The 22,142-nt window shown below is 32.4% G+C and overlaps 1 protein-coding gene across 1 annotated transcript; it reads right to left on the bottom strand.

Annotated features, from left to right (window-relative positions):
- Positions 1-392: 392 nt before the first annotated feature.
- Positions 393-1,481, bottom strand: LOC120129950 (probable WRKY transcription factor 50). The gene is made up of 3 exons (XM_039147332.1): positions 1,128-1,481; positions 872-1,021; positions 393-708 (listed from the first exon to the last, which is right to left on the bottom strand). The coding sequence occupies exons 1-3, from the start codon at positions 1,394-1,396 to the stop codon at positions 549-551; spliced, it is 579 nt and encodes a 192-aa protein (XP_039003263.1). The 5' UTR covers positions 1,397-1,481; the 3' UTR covers positions 393-548.
- Positions 1,482-22,142: the final 20,661 nt, after the last annotated feature.

Genomic DNA, 22,142 nt, shown 5'->3' with positions numbered 1-22,142 from the left:
TACTCATTTGAAAGAAATTTTTTTTAAAAATTTTTATGTATGTTTTATGCTTCATATTTGATGTATTGGTTATTCCTCTTAAAATTATCTTTTTCTAAAATTTAAATATATTCTTTCTTTCGAAATATAATGTATCTTATTATTACATGCAACACTTGATAACGTTATTATTATCAAATAATGAGTCGTATAGAATAAAACTTAAGAAAACATTTGTGATACTAATACCAAGCATGCTTAATACCCTAACTAAACCCTACTTGATCCGTAAGCAGCTGCACTTGCTAGTTTCCAAACAAAATAATAAGAATATATATACACGCACATAGAGCAGTATCACACAATTAACATTATTTAAGAATAATCAATCAGATTATATGTGTGTGTGTATATATATATAGAGAGAGAGAGAGTACGTAATGGATATATTTGAAACAAGTGCAGTAGTTTATGTAGCAATATTCCAGTTATATAGCTTAGGGTTGATGCAGAGTATGTATTAATTTATGGCATCGTAAAGTGCAGTGAGCTCTTAGAGAAGTAAAGATCTAAAGGGTACGAGAAATGTCAAGCGCCGCAGCTGAAGTTGCAGGGCTTTCATGGTTATGCTTCCCCTCGTATGTTGTTATCACAAACACCCCATCTTCTCCTTCCCTTTCCACCCTTTTCTTCACCTTGCATTCTTCCCTTGAGCACCTGTAGTAGTGCCTGCATAAATATAATCCTTAGCCACTCCATTATTAACAAACAGTAAATATACCAGTATAGACATATGATGATGGATGATGATGAAACTGAAATACATGCATGCTCAAACTCGAACCTTATGAAACTGGGAATCGTTAATAAATCTACATGAACCCCATATTACCTTGGGTAAGGGTTACTCTTAATCTTTTTCTTCCCATATTTTTTCCATTTGTACCCATCATCCATCACCTCAAGTCCAGATTTGATTCTGAAAGCGATTCTATACTTCTCCACATCCTCTCTCTCCATTGCCTGCACATAACCCTCATTTCTACAAATTAAAAAACCAGAATCAGTAACCAAATAACGAAGAATCGTTACAAATGAAAACCAACATATACAAATCAAACTAGATAAAAGGAAGGAAATTCGTTTACGTTGGCAACATATAATCAACACATGCGTGGTTGCTTGGAACCTCCCAGGCCCAGCAGCCACCATTGACTGGAGAAAGAGTAGTGTAGGGTTTAAGACAAGAAGTGATAGAGGCAGTTCCCGTACAAGTTTGAGGCTGATCGGGTAGAAGTAGGAGATCTTCAAAGTCTAGCTGATTACTGTTGAGCTCCATGGTGTGAGTGCAAATATGGTTTGGATGTGAAGATGGTGTGAGGAAGGTGGTGGTGGTGGTGATGTTGGAGGTTGACATACTGGACTGGAGTATTAGAGGGTGTGAATGGAAAATGAAAGGAGTTGGAAATTTCTTTGGTTTTCAATTAACTTTAAAAATCGGAGATCTTTGGACTCTACCCGTATATTTGTAAAAGGAGAGGTATATATATTTGTTTTGAGGGTGCTTCATGGGAACTTCCTTGTGGAAGAAATTAATCCCCATTCAGACTTCCACGTATTTCAGACTTTTGTCTGTCAATATTTTATGACGTAAGAATAAAATATATCACCTCAATTCATTGACATTAAATCTCATATTAAATTTTAGATTATTTCGTTTTTTTCTTTTATAAAGTAAATCCATTGATAAAATAAAATATTATTCTCCTTAAAAGTCTTATGTTTGAGCAACTATTTTATAGAGTGTGAGTTCATTATTAATTGATTAAAAAAATATTAAATATATATTATCTTGTAATCAGTGACGTAACCACGAGTGATAGAAGAAAGACATGGTCCACCCCATCTTTTATGATTTAATTGTATTTCAAGCTCTTAGAAGTTTTAAAACCATTAAAATTAAGTCACGACCCTTTTCAAAATTTTCTGGTTTAATTATTTTTTAAGACATTATCATATTTAAAGTTAAAAGAAATTAAGTATTGCTCTAACTTTTCTGATTTAATTACATTTTTGGATATGAAAGTTTTAAAATTAGTGAAATTATGTCTCAGTCCTCTATTTTTTGTGATTTAATTACCTTTTAAAAACTTGATAGTTTAAAGGATAAGCAACTTGGCACCTCCCATAATTTCATCCTAGTTCCATTCTGCTCTTTCTTGTAACCATCTCATACTATTCCAAAAACAATCACAAGCAAAAATAAGATAATAATTCTTGCTCCATTCTTCCCACCTTGTTACCACCGTAATCTTCTTCTTCTTTTTTCTTCTATGATTTAATTACCTTTTAGAAACTTGATAGTTTAAAGGATAAGAAACTTGGCACCTCCCATAATTTCATCCTAGTTCCATTATACTCTTTCTTGTAACCATCTTATACTATTCCAAAAAAATCACGAGCAAAAATAAGATAAAAATTCTTGCTCCATTCTTCCTACCTTGTTGCCACCGTAATCTTCTTCTTCTTTTATTTTCTTTTAGTTTCTAAATTAAAGACTAAATGAGTGTCAAACTATACAGGGAAAGAAGTGGGAAGGTATCCCCTTCAATTGACTTAGAGTCTTGGATGAATCCACTGCATATTGCTATATAATACCAAACTTGAGAAATACTAATAGTAATACCTTTTCGGTCAAACTATTCTTTGATTTGGGTAAATATACATTTTGGTACCTAAACTTGGTTTCAGGTTCAATTTCATACTTAAGTTTTCTTTTGTGTTCAGAATTTGGCCTCGAGTTTCAATTTCCTACCTAAGCTATTGCTGTCCAACTAGGTACTTGAACTTAACTTTTGGGTTCAAATTGATATATAAACGTGATTTCATGATTCAAACAATCATTTACCACCTCAAGTATCAATATAGATCAAAAAACCAAGTTTAAGTACCAATTTTAAATTTTTAACCAATCAGACAAGTTTAGTTGTCTTATTGAACAAAGAAACGTTTAGATATCAAATTAAATATGTCTAGACACTTATTTTCGTCTGGATCTTTATTACATTGTATAGCATATATGATATTATACATAATAATTTCAAAAATATATAATATATATATAATTTTTGAAAATATATATAGTTTTTGAAAACATATTATATAGTTTTTAAAAAAAAACATATAATATATAGTTTTTGAAAATATATAGTATAGTTTTTAAAAACATATTGTTATATAATTTTGAAAACATATTATATGATTTTGAAAATATAATATATAGTTTTTTAAATATATATTAAGCTTATTATTATTATAATATTAATTTTTATTTACTTATAGGTATGAGGAAGCCCAACCGGGTAGCCTGACCCAGCAAACCCGATTAGGAGGAGAGGGCCTGACGCAGCCCGAATCAAACTAGGGGTTTATATCAAGGAAGGGCGCCGCACACATCATAGTCTTAGATCAGGACAAGGATCAACGGCCCAAATCGAAGAAAGCTAGGGTTTGGACCCTAGTATTGGCACCGCACGAGAGGGCGCGTGAGAACCACGCGCAAGAAGCATTCACCCGAGAATCCTAGGCCAGTTTTCGATGACCAACCGGCCGGGATTTTCTGGATCTCAAATACCAACAAAATCAGGAACTATTCAGGACTGGACCATTCCCAAAACTCTCTGCCAACAACAACTGCCACAAAGCCCGAATAAATCGGGAAATAGGGGAAACAACCCCGACTGGGGGCTATATAAATACCACAACAACCACAGAGGAACGACACAAAAAATATACGAGCAACCAAGAAGAAATATAAACGAAAAATCAAGGCAAAAAACAAAAATAACCAAACAGCAAAGCCAAAGTTTTCGAGCAAACAGCAAGAAAAAAGGCCAAAAAACACAAAAGGCACCAAGTTTAAGCGTCGGTCTCGGTTTGGAAAAGAGGAAGGTCGTTTGTCACCGTCGAATAAAAGGTAAAAAACCAAAAGGTTCTCTTTAGATCTACTTTGATAGGGGTATTTTTCTAACGTTTTGGGTCGGTTTCGAGTTAGGGACGTGAAGGGGAAGCGTTTAGGGTGGTTTTAGGTCTTCCGGCCACCGAGGGCGATTGCCAGAGTGGTGAGGTAGCGGCGGTTGTCTAGGACCGGAGGGGTGGCTAGTTAGGAAGAGTTGAGAGGTTTTTGAGAGGTGAGGAGAGTTTTTTTTATTAAATGAGGGGATAAATGTTTTTTTTTAATTTTGGGCTATTTATAGGGGGAATAGTTTGTAAATAACAAATAATTTAATTATTTCCATAGTCCCTAATATTTTGATGTGCAGTTCACTTTGGTCACATATTGTAAATTTACCCTATAATTTTGAATTAATTCGATTTAATCCCTATTTATTTTTTATATTTTTTGCAATTTAACCCCCTAACTTTTGATTTTTCTCCTTGTAGCATTCAATTAACTTCGATTTGATACTCGTATTTTTTTAATTCCTTCTAATATAATTCTTTAATTTAAATTTCTTGTATTTCTTTTTTCTCAAATTTTTATATGTTCTGTAACACCCCCAACCCGTATCCGACTCGGATCCAAGTCTGAGGTGTCACATTAACTTTTCAAAAATATTTACTTGTATAAAATAGTGAGTAATTTAAAATTTTTATAACATATAACTTATTCAAAACATTTACAGAACTATTCAAAGCTTATACAATATATTATTTGAATACATGCCAACTAGAACTTTATATATTAAAATACATATTATTCACCTTTCTTCTGATATGACCTTCGGTAAGGAGAACTGACATGTCTTGCTCCTCTCAGCTTCTATATTCACTTTCTGTAACCTGCGTGTGAAACACTCACACGCTAAGTAAATGACTTAGTGAGGCATAAAAAAACACATCTAATGAAATTCATATCCACTAATCATGCATGACTGTTTTATATTATCAAATCATACAACTCATATACTTTTTCCATATAACAATAACATACTTGTGCACATACATGTCATCATTTATATTTTTATCATACTCTTATACCATTATACTTCATATCTCTTATTTCTTGTTCATATGATCTCTTACGTTCATATTTTATATCTTATAGCAAATTCTTATATCATCATCTAAGTCATTTATACTCATTCACATATACATCAACATATATTCATGTATATCATGTAACAGATGCAATCACCCATATCACACATATTACATACATTGTTTTCACAATTATCTCTTTATTAGCCTATGTACACATGTGAGAACTATAGATATGTGAGTATATAGAGGTTGTGCACTAATGCTGTCACCAAAGCTCGTATAAATGCACCGAAGTGCCACGTAGAAATGCACCGAAGGATCGCGTAGACCCTCGACTCTTGGCATGCCAACTATACCTCTAGCTCTAATGTCACATAACATGGGCATTAATATTTATGTTAGCATACATTCACATATACACATAGTCACATAGTTCTTTCACATAGCTCATTATCATATAAATCATATATCACATATCACATATACATATAAACACATGGTTCACTTACACGTAAAACATTTTCATATGATTCATATATCACAGAGCTTATCACATATAATTGTATTCTTTTTCATATAATCACATAGTCATATAATATTTCATATGACATATACTTTCTCTTTCATATATCTCGTGTCACGTATCATATCTTGTGACCATGTAATCATGTTACTTATAATAACATAACTTCTACTCATAGGGTTCAACATCATTAAAATTAGTTCACTTTCCATATTATCATACATTTATATAATCTTATATGTCCTATCATTAACCTATAAACTTACTCATATACTCATATATATACTCTTTAATATAATTTGTATAGTAATGCTCTATAATTGTATCATATACTGAGTTTATCTAAGTCTTCCTTTATAAAGTTTATACTACCAGTTCAAATAGTCTCATTCTATCCTATACATAGTTTCTACTTATCTTATCCCACTTCCCCTTTCACTCACATAAATCATCTATATACTAGTTTTATCTATTTATTTAGTTCAATTTCCATGACTTCTATAATACTCTTTCATAAAGTTTTGTAATTCTCCACTTTATAACTTATAACCCGTAGTTTCCTTTAAGTATATAACTCTTCCCTATATAACTTATGTATCATTACTTATGTTTATGCCCTCAAATTTATACTATCCTCATAGAGTCTCTTAACCTTTCTCATGTAATCACTTATACCATATAATATGACTTATACTTGGTTATCTTTTGTTCACACACACACACACACACACACACACACACACACACACACACACACACACACACACACACACATATATATATATCAATGATTCATTAACATATAGCTTATATCACATGTTCACTTCATTCTTTATGTCTTTATAATAACTTATTTCATGTTCTTCCATAGCATATACAAAGCATATCAAAATCTTTAGTCATGCATACATACAATTAATGTAATACATATAATCACATATAACACATATAATCATAACAAACACATAATCATGTTCATGACTTCATGCATATTACTCTAGGAAATAGACTCATCGCAAGTCTTATTTCTATTAAACACTACAGGTCACTAGTATGCACTCACCTTGGCCTCACTACGTTCCAATCACTTTTATGATTTTCCTCTCTTTCAATTGAATCTTAACTTGATAATCATTCTGGAACTTGTTCGTGCTCTATATCTATATAATCATACATTGATACATATCAGTATTCAATTGATGTATTCTAATCTATCATTTATTAGACCAAAAGAAAGGTATAATTCTATTTTCCCCTTGAAGTGCATCGATGAATTCTACAGTGTATCGATGCATTCTTTAACATGTGCATCGATGCACTACCCATGCATCGATACACAAATCACCTTCAATGTTTTCATTTTAAGGGGGTGTATCGATGCACTCCTTATGCATCGATGCACTAATTGCATTCGATGTTCATTTATTTGAGAGTGCATCGATACACATTGAAGATGCATCGATGCACACAACCCAAAAATTCCATTTTGAGCCCAAATATTCTTACTTTGTCCTCAAAATCTACTTATTAACCCCTCCTTATACCATAAAACTTATCTATACATATGTAAACCTTCTTATAACATTATAACACTTCACTATCCCTCATAATTCACCATAAATCTTGAATCAAAGAATTTCATCAAATTTTCCATGCGTTCTTAATTCAATTCTATCACCTCTAACTTCTTAACCAACCATTTGACAAGTCAAATTTAACCTCCAACTTCAATTACTAACTCTTTTCCAAGATTTCAATTTGAAACCTCTTATTTTCAATCTCTCATAACTTGATAATCTTTGAGTTTTAATACATCTTAAGCTTTCCTTAATCTTTTCCATCACTCTAAGAATCAAAACTAACTTTAAAACAAAAGAATTAATCAACTTGGAACCAATTTACCTTTGCCATGGAGCTTACGAGAAGAGAAGAAGAAGAAGGTTGAACCAAAGTCTCTAGACTTTTTTATTTTCTTTCCTCCATTTCCACGTGACATCTCCTATATAAAGGAGAAATAAAAATCTTTCTTATGAAATTACTATTATACCCTTCAAAATTTCCACATTTACTATTTAATATAACACTAAATTTTCCTATTTAAGTCCTTAAACTTTTAACTTATTTTAAAACTGAGCACAAAGTTTCTAAAAATTCTATTTTAGTCACTAACCCCAATTTTGGGATATTAAATGTTCTTTTTGATTTTTTGATTTATTTTATTTTATTATCTAACATTAATTTGATCTTTTTTAGGACCATTTTGAATTCGTCAAAGATAAGTATTTCGGATCAAACTTCTAAATTTAATTTAACTTTTAATTTTCGCAATTAAGACAACCGAGAAATTAAATTGATACCGAAAGGGCAGTACAGGGGTGTTAATCATTCCTTGGCTGTAATCGACTCTCGAATCTAATTAATCTTTGGAAAAACGTAAATCAAATAACTGGTAAGTTAAGGTGTCCGATCAACCCAATTTTAAATGGTTTGTGGCGGCTCTAACACATCAAAATTAAGTCGAAACTTGATTCTGGGCCCACCCGAAGGACGGTTACGACAACTTGGCGACTCCGTTGAGGATAGGTAAGTGAGTCAGGCCAAAATTAATTTTTGGTTGTCTTCTTAAGCAAAATTGTAAGTTTAAATTATTAATTTATCCTTTCGATCCTTGTTATTTATCTCTAATTTTTTGTTTTTCAAATAAATAGGTGTACTGATGTTTTTTAATGATTTCAGCTTTTTTAAAAAAAATCATTCATCTCAGGCTCTATTTCTAATCTCCAAACCATTTTTAAGTGGAAGTTAAAGCGACGCCTTCATGGGAATTTATTCTTCGTACAGGCCTAGAAAGTAACCTTCGGGATTCATATACCTTATGTCTTCGTGTGATTCTCCATACGGACATAAGGGAATGTGTCTTCTCGAGTTTAACTTAGTCCACATAAGCTTGTAATGGGCTTAGGACTGAGGGACTGGCAAGCCCAAGGGGACACCAGCAAGGAGAACTCGGGTATATTTTTTTAGAACCTAAATCAAGATGCTGCAAGGAATTAGAGCCCACCCCAAAACTCCATTTCAAAACCTAGGTTGATCGAGCTATTTCCTGCTTTATTTTATGTTCAAAGCATGTGAACTAGAAATATATGCGGTTATGATTTGTTCAAAAATTAACATGCGGGATAGAGATCATGTCCAGATAGGAATAAAGAGCATGTGGGGTAAATATCATGTGGGATAGGAATTTTTTATTTTTATTATTATTTTGATTACTATTTGTATCTTACTAACTTGTTTCATTTTATTTTTATTTCTTCTTTTCTTATCATTTGCATCATTTAAAGAGGTGTTGATCTGCAAAAAGTGTTTGTTAAAACTCAAATAGTATGCATTAATGGACAAAGGGGTTGTAATGCAAGAGGTAGAAAATGTAGAGGTCTGGCTATGGTCAGAGAAGAGTCATAAGGAAAAGAGGATAGTCTGCAAGGTAATTATGTGTCAGATATGGTTGGTTATGCTTCTATCAACCTCAAACAAAACAATATTCTAGAGTTACGAAGCATTTGTGATAGCTGAAAAAATGACAAGAAACAGAGATTCTTCCAACGGTATGGTGATATCACACATCTACTCTATATCAAGATAGATAAACCCCTAATTCAAGCCTCAGTACAATTATGAAATCTGGGGTACAACTGCTTTACATTCAACCAAGAAGACATGGTGCCCACAATTGAGGAGTACACTACCCTATTACATTGTGAAGTAATCATAATGGATCGAGTCTACACCAAATATATCAAAAGTCAACCTTTCAAGAATGGATTGGCAAAGGTTGCAGGGGTTGATGAAAAGTGGGTAACTGACCAGATTTAGCATAAAGGCAAAGGAGAAAGAATTGCTTGGGCTCACATCAAGTAATTAATGAAGAATCATCCTGATGAATAGAAGGTAATTGACCTTTTTCGCACTAGGTATCTATGGTTTTGTTATCTTCCCAAAAACTTTTGGATACATTGAGGCAGTTATAGTGGAATTGTTCGAACAACTGCCTAAGAAAGTGAACCATACGTCAGCAATCCTAGTTGAAACTTTTTCGTTCAAAATATCATTGCAGAATGACTGGTGGATGACAATTTATAGTGTGGACAAAGCTTCTTCAGGTTTGAATCCATAGTCATTTCTGGAAGACCGATGTGATTTCTTACCGTCGATTCAATACCGCTTACTCTCCTTTGGAGGAATTCCTTACACAAAAGTGGCGAGAATGCATTTCGAATGAGAAATGGTAAAGGTATTCATATACCTTCAAGATAAGGACATCGTATGGAGAGCCTCTTGACTGACTCATAGTGACATCCTTTTTTCATTGTGGAGATTCAAGAGTAATAATATTACTTGGATTGTGGGGAGAGTTGGTTATTCTTCGCTTTTAGCCTTTCAGTAGTATGGGCCATGTTAGTTTGTCCCAGTTACACATGAGATAAATGGATCCGAGTTTGCATACCATGAGGACAACTACAAGAAGAATGTCAAAGATGTAGCTGAGTCATGGAAGAAGATATTTCGTACTGATTCGTAGCTGCTAAAGATATGCTTACTTCACATTATATAGAATGTAGGAAGCTAAAGAATAATGACATTGTTCCCATATCAGATCATGAAGATACTCAGACCATGTAAGAGCATCTTAAACTAGTTCCCTATGAATTAGAGATATCAAAGAAGGAATTTGAAGCTGAAAAAGAAGAGCTTAAACAAAGACTAAGGGAACTCAAAGTTGAAAAATTCCAATGGAAGTTAGATGTTGATACTCAAAAGGATCGAATAGATAGGCTGAAAAAGGAACAGAAGAAAGTTTTCTTTTAGTTGAAAGTTTTGAGAAAAGGGTATCAAGAACAAGTCCAGAGCAATTCCAGCTTAAAAAGGTCTTCCGAGTACTGGAAATGTGAAGCTAACAACTTAAAAGAAAGTTCGAGGAACAAGATGAAAGAGAGACATTGAAAGAGCGGTTAAAGAATTCCCAAAGACGTTTGTTAGAAAGCCAACACCAGAACAAACAATTGAAAACCAAGGTAACTGATCTGGAAAGTTCCATTCAAAAGCAGCAAGAACAAATGGTATAACTATAGCTGTAACACCCCTAACCCGTATTCGACCCGGATCCGATTCTGAGGTGTTACATCAACTTTTAAAACCTTTACTTGTTCAAAATAATGAAAATTTCCCATTAAAGAAAACTTCATATTATTTCATCATAAAAGTTTACAAACTTATCAGAGCATATACTATTCAAATCGTTTATATTACATGCCAACTATATCTAAAAGAATCAAATACATATCAAACATTTCTTTTCTGATCTGAAACGTTGTAAGAAAGATGCTGACCTGTCTTGCTCCTCTTAGATTCTCTTATCACTTCTGTAACCTACGTGTGAAACAATCACACGCTAAGTCTATGACTTAGTGAGGCATAATTAAATTTACTATAACATATCATTTCTATTTGCTATTATGCATACTTCATGTAAACTTAATAAACTATGGAATGCATTATGTATCAAACATAACTACATACATATGCATATCAATTTTTTACCTTTATTATAATTCTTATCATTATCCTTGATTTCTTTGATCATATGACCCTTTACTCACCATGCATACACATCATATAGCACATATATAACTATACCAATTAACAAACGTATTATCATTGGATTTCTGTAACACACTGAACATTACCAAACATACATATCACATATAGTGTATTTGTTATTATCTCTTGATTATCCCATGTACACTGTGAGAACTATAGATATGTGAGTTTATTGAGGTTATGCACTAATGCTGTCACCACAACTCGTATAAATGCACCAAAATGCCACATAGAATTGCACCGTAGTGCCACGTAGAAATGCATCGAAGTGTCATATAAGTTGTCCCTAAGGACCACGTAGAAAATTCCTTAAGAATCATATACATATGCCAAGGATCAAGTATATGTCTCAAAAGACCTCACACATGTTCCAAAGAATACATATATGTCCCGAAGGACCGCGTAGACCCTCGACTCTTGGCATGCCAACTATACCTCTAGCTCTCATGTCACATAACATGGGCATTAATATTTATGTTATCACACATTCACATATGCACGTAGTCTCATAGTTCTTTCACATAGCTCACTATCATATAAATCACATATCACATATACGTATAGACACATGGTTCACTTACATGTAGAACATTTTCATATGATTCACATATCACAGAGCTTATCACATATAATTGTATTCTTTTTCATATAATCACATACTCATATAATATTTCATATGATTTCATAGGTCATATCACATAGATTCTTATCGCATATTTTATATTATATTCTTATATGACTAATTCATAATATAATTTAGGTCAATGTTGATTAACTTATTTTACTCTTTCACTTATTCATATAATTTCATTACACCACTTTCTATAATTTATTACAACATCTTGTACTTCTTTTACTATAATTGATACATTAATGCCATATAATTTATATTTCTAATTCTTATAACATCCTCATATGATTTCAAGTACCTTGGTATTATACTTCATATCATATAAAAATCTAATAGTTTTAGATCATAGTTTCATTTAACATATCAACCTTCTCATATTACTTATCTAACATATTCATATACTCATATCACATAACAATTTCACATGACTATATCTTATGTTCATTTCATGTTTAAATCGTATAATATCTAAGTCTTCCTTATATAGTTTACGCTACATATTCATATAATCTTATTTGAATCTTATAGGTAATTGCTACTTATCTTATCTCATTTCCCTTTTTTTCAATTTATATGATTTATTACACTAACCTTTTCAATAACATATGACTTATATCACTTATCTCACAATATTTAAATACTAGTTTAATCTATTTATTTAATTCAGTTTCATAAAACACCTATAATCTTTCTCATAGGGATTTTATAGTTCTTCATTCGATAATTCCTATATCATAATTTCCTTTAAGTACATCACACTTCCTATAGTGCTTATCATATAGGTGTATCATCATTATGTTCATGTCCCCTAATTTATATATATTATTATTTTCCTAGAGTCACTTAATTTATTATCTTCCGATTTATATTTGGTTCTCTTGAATCTTCTTATAATCACATATCTTCATGACTTATCACTTATGTGTAGCTTACATTTCATTCTTATGTATCACAATAAACCTTGGCTTAATTATTCTGTAAATAGCATATACTTACATGGCTTTTCTTTTATGAGCATATCATTACGTAACTTATTTTATGTTTTCCCATTAATATATAATAATATTTTCATAAATCATGTATCACACACAAAGCCTATTAACATATAGTACATGTAATCATATCAAACCATGCTCATGTTCATGACTTCATGCATTATACTATAGGAAATAGACTCATCGCGAGTCATATTTCTATTAACACAAGATACCAAAAGTATGCACTCACCTGGCCTCACTATTCAATATTGATCTCTTATCTATTCCCCCTAATCGATCTTACTTATCAATGGTTCCAGAACTCGTTTAGGCTCTGTATCTATATAATTATACATTTTAAGGCAATTATTAGATACCTACACCTTGTAATTCGATACTAACAGCTTAAACGAACTTAATAAACCAATATTCACATTTTTCCTTTAGGGGGTATCGACACCCTACTGGGGGTATCGGTACCCTCATGACATTCTGTAATTTTTCGTTCAAGGGGGTATCGGTACCCCTATGACATTCTAAAATTTTCTCGTATTAGAGGGTATCGGTACCTGTTGAATGGGTACCGATACCTATAGCCCAGAAATCATGTTTTAAGCTTGAAAATTCACTCAATTTCTCGCAAATACCTCATATTTCGACCTTTTACATATCCATAACTTATATACACATGCTTAAACCCATTTCTACTCCATAATCACTTCTTTAAACTCAAAATTCTATCCTTTACATGGCATTCAAGATTCACACTAAATTTCCAACATGTTCTAAATTTAATTCTAACACCTCATACTTCCTAATTAGCTTGATGACAAGTCAAATTTAACTTCCAATTTAACTTATCAACTCTCATTCAAGATTTCCTTTAAAAACTTCTAATCTTTAATCTCTCTTGACTCCTTTATCTTATGGTTTTAAGACAAATTAAGCTTTCCTTAAGCTTAATTATCATCTAATGATCAAAACCCAATCTTACATTCAGCTAAATATCAACCAACAAGAGATCTTACCTTTGCTTATGGCTTCACGAGAAGAAGAAGAAGAAAAGAGGAAAAGAAGAGAACTCTGGAGAAATCTCTCATCTTCCACGTAGTTATCTTATCTTATAATGGAAAATAAAAAAAATCTTACTTGTCAAATGACCATTTTACCCTTTAATTTATTCAATAATTACTAAACAACCTTCATAAAATATTTCCAATAAGTCATTGAACTATTCAATTATCCTACTTTAATCACCAATTTCTGAAATTTTTCAATCTAGTCTCTAACCTGGTGTTGAGGATGTTACAATAGCTAAGTTGGAGGTCATTGTAGGCAAATTCAAGAAGCAGGCAAGTGAGCTTCAGATAGTTCCTTTTGATGGAGGACTTCAGTGGCGTTTTCGTTGGGATCAGGTCAGCAAAGGGTGAAAGTTAGAGATGTAGTCATTCAAGACTTTTAGAGCAGGTACAGAAAACGGCACGCCACTTGCATGGTTTGGCGAGAGAAACTGGAGTGGCTCGACAGGGTATTCAATCAGTGACAGATGAAGGAAGAAGACTTGTTAACCTATTAGAAGTTATTCGGGGTCTAGAAGACCTAGCTAGAATGTACTTTTGAGTTGTTTTTAGGCCTCTTAGAAATAACACTTTTGTCCCAATAAAGATTATTTATAATAACAGACATGTTTTGGTTCAATACCTAAAAAAATCATGCATCATGCATTTCTATATATTTTTCATTTTCATTCATCTTTTTATTTATTTATATTCACATTAACTAATAGAAAAAGTCTCATCAAACAAAGGAACAAATACTAGACACACCTCATCAAGCACTGGACACACTTTATCCTCACAATACTCGTTCAAAGAAGAAGAATATGGAAGCTAAAATCCACTTGGCCAATCCACTTGCTTAAATCTAATGAGTGCTCTTAGGGATGGGGCATCTGAAGGGGTGACTGTACCACCTACCCCGCAGCTGGTTATCTCACCTGGAATCCTTCCAGGACTTCAAGGAGAGTCATATGTTACAAAAGTACAATCTTCATCTGTTACAAAGACACAACTTTCATTTACTACAAAAGCACATACCTCTGTAACCAACCCCCAGAATAACCCGGATGGTTATCGTATTCCGGATTTTGATGAGGAAGATAAAGAAAATAAGATGTAGAAGAAGATCAAGCGGTTACAAGATCAAATGAAGACAGACAGAGAATAAGACAATTATTATGGAGTTAACACTTTGGAATTAAGTCTGGTCCCGGATTTGATTATTCCTCCGAAGTTTAAAGTCCCAAATTTTGAGAAGTTTGAAGGGAATAGTTTTCCTTCAGCCCACATTACAATGTTCTGTCGAAAGATAACTGGGTATATGGGAAACGACCAGTTCCTGATCCACTGCTTCTAAGAGAGCCTGGCAGGTTCAGCCATCCGATGGTACAATCAGTTGAACCGTTCAAACATCAGAACATGAAAAGATCTCGCCGATGCATTCTTGGAGTAATACAAGCATGTAAATGACATGAGACCATATCGTGTCATGTTACAAAGTATAGAGAAGAATCACAACGAGCGTTTCAGGCAATATGCACAGCGATGGAGGGATTTAGTTATGTAAGTTCATCCACCTTTGGATGAGAAAGAAACAAGGAAGTTCTTCATACACACTTTGAATGCTCCTTTCTTCGGGTACTGGTTCCAATTACATTAGGGAACTTTTGTGATCTTGTTATGGCCAGAGAAATGGTGGAAATAACCACAATATAAGGTAAGATAGAGGGAGGTGAGTCAAGCAGAAGGTCTCCCATGAAGAAGACAGAATGAGAGATCAAAAACATCAACACTTTTAATTCCAACAAAAGTGTTGCGATCTCTAAGTCAAAACCAACTGTAGTTGTATCGTCAGGTACTCCTAGACAAGACGTGAAGAAACCAAATAGAGAAAATAAACATTTCGATCTGATTCCCATGATATACAAGGAACTTTACCAACAGTTTTTTGACACATATGTGGTGTCACCATACCCAATAGGACCACTAAAGCCCCCATACCCCAAGTGGTATGATGAAAATGCACATTGTGAGTATCATGGTGGTGTCCCGGGGCATGCTATTGAAAACTACTTCACCTTTAAGATGATCATTAAAATGATACGCAACTGGATTCATTTCAACAACTCAGAAACACCTAACGTTGTGCAGAACTCTCTGCTTAACCACCAAGAAAGCGGGGTTAATGCAATCATAGATGAGAGAGGCAAGAGGGTCAAGATAAGTGTTTCTAAAGTAAAGTTTCCTCTAGCTTTGGTATGGAGACAAATGATAAAAGAATGATTTCTTGCGCCATATTCTAGTACATCGGAATATGAATGTAGTAATATTTAATATTATCACAATGAAGAGGGACACGAGTGTTTTGAATTTAAAGCTTTGATTCAGCTCATGATGGACAGGAATGAGTTGGAATTCTATGAGGAAAACAATGACACTCCGGAAGCTGATGATTATGCGACTGGAGATTCATCTGACAAAAGGTATGGCATGGGCCGCCCTTTGATAATCACCCCTAAGTCAAATATGGCGGATAACGCACCGACAAAGGTGGTGATAGTGGCACCAAGACCTTTTCTTTACAAAGACAACAAACAAGTGCATTGGAAGTATGAATGTCATGTGAGCTCTTTGAAAGAAGATGTTAACGAAGTGGGGCATTATGTTGAAAAGTACTATTCCCAAAAGCCTAGAATGCTTGAACCATTCAAAAAAGATGAACCAACAACAAACGAGCCCATAATAGAGGAGGAAGCTATGGAGTTTTTGAAAATATATAGTCTAGTTTTTAAAAACATATTGTTATATAATTTTCAAAACATATTATGTGATTTTAAAAATATAATATATAGATTTTTAAATATATATTAAGCTTATTATTATTTTTCTATTAATATTTATTTACTGCTTTAGGTCCAAGTTTGGTCCAATAAAAAGAGTCCAAAGGTCCAAGTCCAGCAAAGGTATGAGGAAGCCCAACGGGGTAGCCTGACCCAATAAACTCGGTTAAGAGGAGAGGCCTGAATCAGCCTGAATCAAACTAGGGTTTCATATCAAGAAAGGGTGTCGCATACATAACAGCCGTTAGATCAGGACAAGGATCAACGACCAGATCGAAGGAAGCTAGGGTTTGGACCCTAGCATTGGTGTCGCACGAGAGGACGCATGATGTAATACCCTAAATTTTGGTTAGTGACCAAAATGTAACTTTGGAAAGTTTGATGGTCAAAGTATAAAACTTGGAAGAAATTTTAGGAAATTAAGTGGTAAAGTTCTTGAAAAGAATTTTATTTCATAAATAGATAGTTTACTCTTGAGAGTGGGGTTTTATGGAATTATATTTGGAATTTGGAATTTGGTAAAGAAAAATTAGAAATGGTTAAAACTAGTAAGGAATCGGTAATTTCAGATTTAATTGGAATCTTACAAAAATTTGAAAGATGTTATAAATAGTTGGAAATATTATTTTAATATTTTGGAATCATATAAATTTGGTCTGAAAATATGGAAATTTTCAGATTTAATCGAAACAGTGGAATTTAGTGACTAAAATGCAAGTTTTGAAATTTCATGGGAAAATTCGAAAATTTAAAGTCAAAATATTTCATCTTTGACTTTGAATTATGATAAGGATGAGTTGTCATGGTTTTATGGTAAATAAGAAGATTCATTAAGGGTAAATTGGTCTTATCCCAATTAAGTAAATATTATATTCATTTAAGTGGATTATAATGTAAAATATTATGATATGCACCCAACATATCATTGCATTTGTTCATCTTCTTCTCCCAAATCAGCCGTGGGTTTCTCCAAAGGTATGAGAAAATTCCAACTCCGTTTTCAAGCAATTTGTTTGGGATTTTGTGTAAGTTGTAAATAGAAAATTGTTGTATGTGAAAAACTCTATCTTTTGGTACCAATATGGCATGGTAATCTTGTTGGTGTTCAAAGATCCTAAATTTAAGAGTTTGTGTTCATAAAAAGGGATCATGAAATTGATGATGGATTTTGATGTTTGTGAGGTAGTAGATTCATATTCAAGCATGTGTGATGATTAGAACATGTTTGATCTTTTGAGAATTTGTTCTATGAGTTTTGACCATGGATTTGTTTGAGTGAGAAAAATTATGGAAAAATTATATATGAGTTAGAAATGATGAAGGAAGTATTATACAAGCCTTAGGAAAATTGGGGATCATTATGTAAGTTTTGAAAAGTTGGAGATCAATTCGTAAATTTTGGAAAATGGAGGGATTGTTGTGTAAGTGTTATATAATTGATGTGCTATACTGGAATTTTTGGTACTAAAGATTTAGGTGATAAAATGGTGAAGGACCATTTTGAGTAAATTGGAAAAGTTGGTTCCAATACTAAAAAGAATTAATAATGTTAAAGTATTTGGTGGTGAATAGTTTGAAGCATGATTATGGAATATATTTTGGTTATATATATTTATGTTAGTACAATAGTAACATATATAAGTATGAATCTATATTTTGTACTGATTGTGATTTACTCGGTGTTCAAAACGATTCAAGTATAAAAGAAAAGGGTTATTGTGGACAATAGTGAGGCTTATTTTGGAAAATTATAAAGTGCAAGGTGAGTGCAATACATGCATGAAATTATATATGGATGGTTTATACATCATCAGGAAGACTTGCGATAAGTCGACCTTGTTTTATCAGCATGATATTATATCATATTTTTGTAAATTGACATGACATTGATATGTCAGAGATTGAAATTATAATGCATTGAGTTTGGAAAATGTGATATTTTACCATGAATATTATTTCGGGTATAAAATGCCCAATGTTAAATTTTGATAATATACTTTGCCATGGATGGATCAAATAAAATAGACTGTATGCACAAGTCAGTTATTGAGGGACAGGGTATAGTTGGCATGCCATAGAGTCCAGCAGCAGGTGTATATTCGGGAATACACTAAAGGATACCTAGTGTATATGGTGGGCACGACCTTATGTGTCATATTCGGGACTGCAGTTAAGGATACCTAGTACAGATGGTGGGCACGACCTTATGTGTCATATTCGGGATAACACTACGGTGCTTATATTTGACTCGTGTACCCAGGGTCCTGAGGGTTGTATATTGGGCTATTGTCTATGGTTTATGGTTTATTGGTTAATAAATGGTAAGTTTTGCAAATAAGCTTACGAGTTATTGGAATGAATGGCAAGTATTTTGGAAAGAATATTTTTATATTCAGTTATTGTATTTTGATCATGGTAAAATTATGAATATGCTAATAGCATGGTTTTATGGCATTGGATTTGAATCTAAATTCATGCATGAATTTTATTGCACTATTTATTATTTTAATTGCCTCACTAAGTATATACTTAGCATGTGATGATTTTCACGCGTAGGTAAAAAGCCCGTAGAAGAATAGAGAGTTCAAGGCAACATCAAGCATCAAGAAGTATATTTCTTTATCAATAAGACATCCTAAAATGTAATGTAGACTTAATTAGTGGCATGTAATTATTATGTTTTATTTGCTTTGTTGAAAAAAAAATTGGAAACAAGAAAAATGGAATTTTATGAACTAATATATATTTTTGCAGTTACTGTAACTGTTCACTGTAACTGTTCACGCGGCACTATTCACTATTCATATAAAATAAATCTTTTGAATTAAATTGGTACAACGAAACATGATTTATATGACATGGTATTTTTATAATATTGTTTACTATTTTAAGAAAATAAATTTTAAATAGCTTTTGAATTTTGAAATGTTTTTTTATACGGGTGACAACTATAATCTGTATAGGTATAATTATACGGGTTATGGGTGTTAGATATGAGAACCACGCGCAAGAAGCATTCACCCAAGAATTTCGGGCCAGTTTTCAGTGACCAACCAGCTGAGATTTTCGATTTCTCAAATACCTGCAAAATCAGGAACGATTTGAGACTGAACCATCCCTAAAACTCTCTGCCAACAACAACCGTCATAAAACCTGAGTAAATAAGGAAACGGGGGAAAGCAACCACGAAACGATCAGAAACAACCCCACCAGAGACTATATAAATACCAATGCAACCACATAGAAACGACACAGCAAATATACGAGCAATCAATAAGAAACATAAATGAAAAATCAAGGCAAAAAATAAAGCAATATTCGGCAAAGCAAAAAACTAAAATAACAAAACACCATAGCCAAAGTCTTCGAGCAAACAGCAAGGGAAAATGCCAAAAAACACAAAAGGCACCAAGGTTGAGCGTCGATCTCGGTTTGGAAAGATGGAAGGTCGTTCGTCGTCGTCAAACAGAAGGTAAAGAACCAACATGTTCTCTTTAGATCTACTTTGATAAGGGTATTTTTCGGACGTTTGGGGGTCGATTTTAGGTTAGGGACATGAAGGGGAAACGTTTGGGGTTATTTTTAGGTCTTTCGGCCACCGGGGGTAGTAGTTGGAGTGGCGAGGTAGCGACGGTTGTCTAGGACCAAAAGGGTGGCCGGTTGGGAATAGTTGAGAGGTTTTTGCGAAGTGATGAGAGTTTTTTTATGAAATAAGGGGATAAATGTTTTTTTGTTAATTTTGGGCTATTTATAGGGGGATCGGTTTGTAAATAAAAAATAATTTAATTATTTATGTAGTCCATAATATTTTGATACTCAGTTCACTTTGGTCACCTGTTGTAAATTTGCCCTATAATTTTGAATTAATTTGATTTAGTCCCTATTTATTTTTTATATTTTTTTCAATTTAACCCCCTAACCTTTGATTTTTCTCCTTGCAGCATTCAATTAACTTCAATTTGATCCTCGTATTTTTTTAATTCCTTCTAATATAATCCTTTAATTTAAATTTCTTGCATTTCCTTTTTTATCAAATTTTTATTTGTTCTTTTTTATTTTATTTTATTTATTTTATTTTATTACCTAACATTAATTTGATCTTTTTTTAGGACCATTTTGAATTCGTCAAAGGTAAGTAATTTGGATCGAACTTTTAAATTTAATTTAACTTTTAATTTTCACAATTAAGACAACCGAGAAATTAAATTGGTACCGAAAGGGAGATACAAGGGTGCTAATCCTTCTCTGACTGTAATCGACTCCCGAATCTAATTAATCTTTGGAAAAACACAGATCAAATAAATGGTAAGTTAAGGTGTCCGATCAACCTAATTTTAAATGGTCGATGGCGGCTCTAACACATCAGAATTAAGTCGAAACTCGATTCCGAACCCACCCGAAGAACGGTTACGACAACATGTATATTTTAAAAAATTATTGACAAATACATTGATAGATCAAGGAAGATATTAACTGCGATTGTATCTTTTAAAAAAAATTAAATTTTCATATAATTTAACTATATTTTGAATTTATTATTGACAACCTAATTTTATACTCTATAAAATTTTATAGTTTTATTCCTCTAATTTTTTAATACAGTTTTTAACCTATAATATAAAATCTTATTATTCACCTTTATATATATATATACCGCAAAATTATTAAACTTAATAATTTTAATATGATTTTTGTACATCGTGTGTGACACGTTCTCTCATCTCAAACCTAACATACTATAAAATTAATCCCCGTGCAATGGGGTTGCTTAAATAGACATTGTAGAGTTTTTTTTAACAATTTAGAGTAATTATGAAGTAGTATATGTTAGAATTTTCTTAATAAATTGATAACGTATAAACATCTTACAGATACAGCTGTTTGAATCTAGAATTTATAGAAAAATAATATTTCTTTTAATTACTGATATCACTTGATAAATTAATGAAGTTTTCTTATTATGTTACACACATTAATTAAAAATAGAGTTAAATAATAATTTGATCTTTTGATTATATCTTATCTAATATTATGGTTTTTCGATAATTTGTTTTGTTAATTTAATCATTCAATCATACGTGGTATTTAATTTTTTTATCAATTTAATATCTCAATTATACTTTATCGGATAATATGACATTTCGGGAAAAGAATGATTAGTTTTGGTATACTAATTATCTTTTTGTCTTATATATTATTCATTGTCGTTACATATGAGTAACATGGATTTTTGGTGAACCAATGCATGAACAAACTGTGACATGTAATTTAGAGAAAAAAATTAAAAAAATATTTTTTAATGTGGAATTTTACGTCACTCAAATGATGAAGACAAATTTCAAACAGAAAACATGACGTGAAATCGGTGTCAAATTGGCCCACTGTAGTAATGGGCTTTTTAAAATATTTTTATTACTATTTGATTTATAAATT

This window comes from Hibiscus syriacus, unplaced genomic scaffold (genome assembly GCF_006381635.1).
Source record: "Hibiscus syriacus cultivar Baekdansim isolate YM2019G1 unplaced genomic scaffold, ASM638163v2 tig00110505_pilon, whole genome shotgun sequence".
NCBI classification, from domain to species: domain Eukaryota; kingdom Viridiplantae; phylum Streptophyta; class Magnoliopsida; order Malvales; family Malvaceae; genus Hibiscus; species Hibiscus syriacus.
Note: the sequence above shows the minus strand (reverse complement) of the source record. Positions and strands in the feature narration are given on the sequence as shown.

Coding starts and splice junctions, on each gene's coding strand:
- LOC120129950 (XM_039147332.1), bottom strand. CDS start 1,396: ATGTCAACCTCCAACATCACCACCACCACCACCTTCCTCACACCATCT. Junction 1,022..1,127: donor GTTGATTATATGTTGCCAAC/GTAAACGAATTT, acceptor TTTAATTTGTAG/AAATGAGGGTTATGTGCAGG. Junction 709..871: donor AAGAGTAACCCTTACCCAAG/GTAATATGGGGT, acceptor ATATTTATGCAG/GCACTACTACAGGTGCTCAA.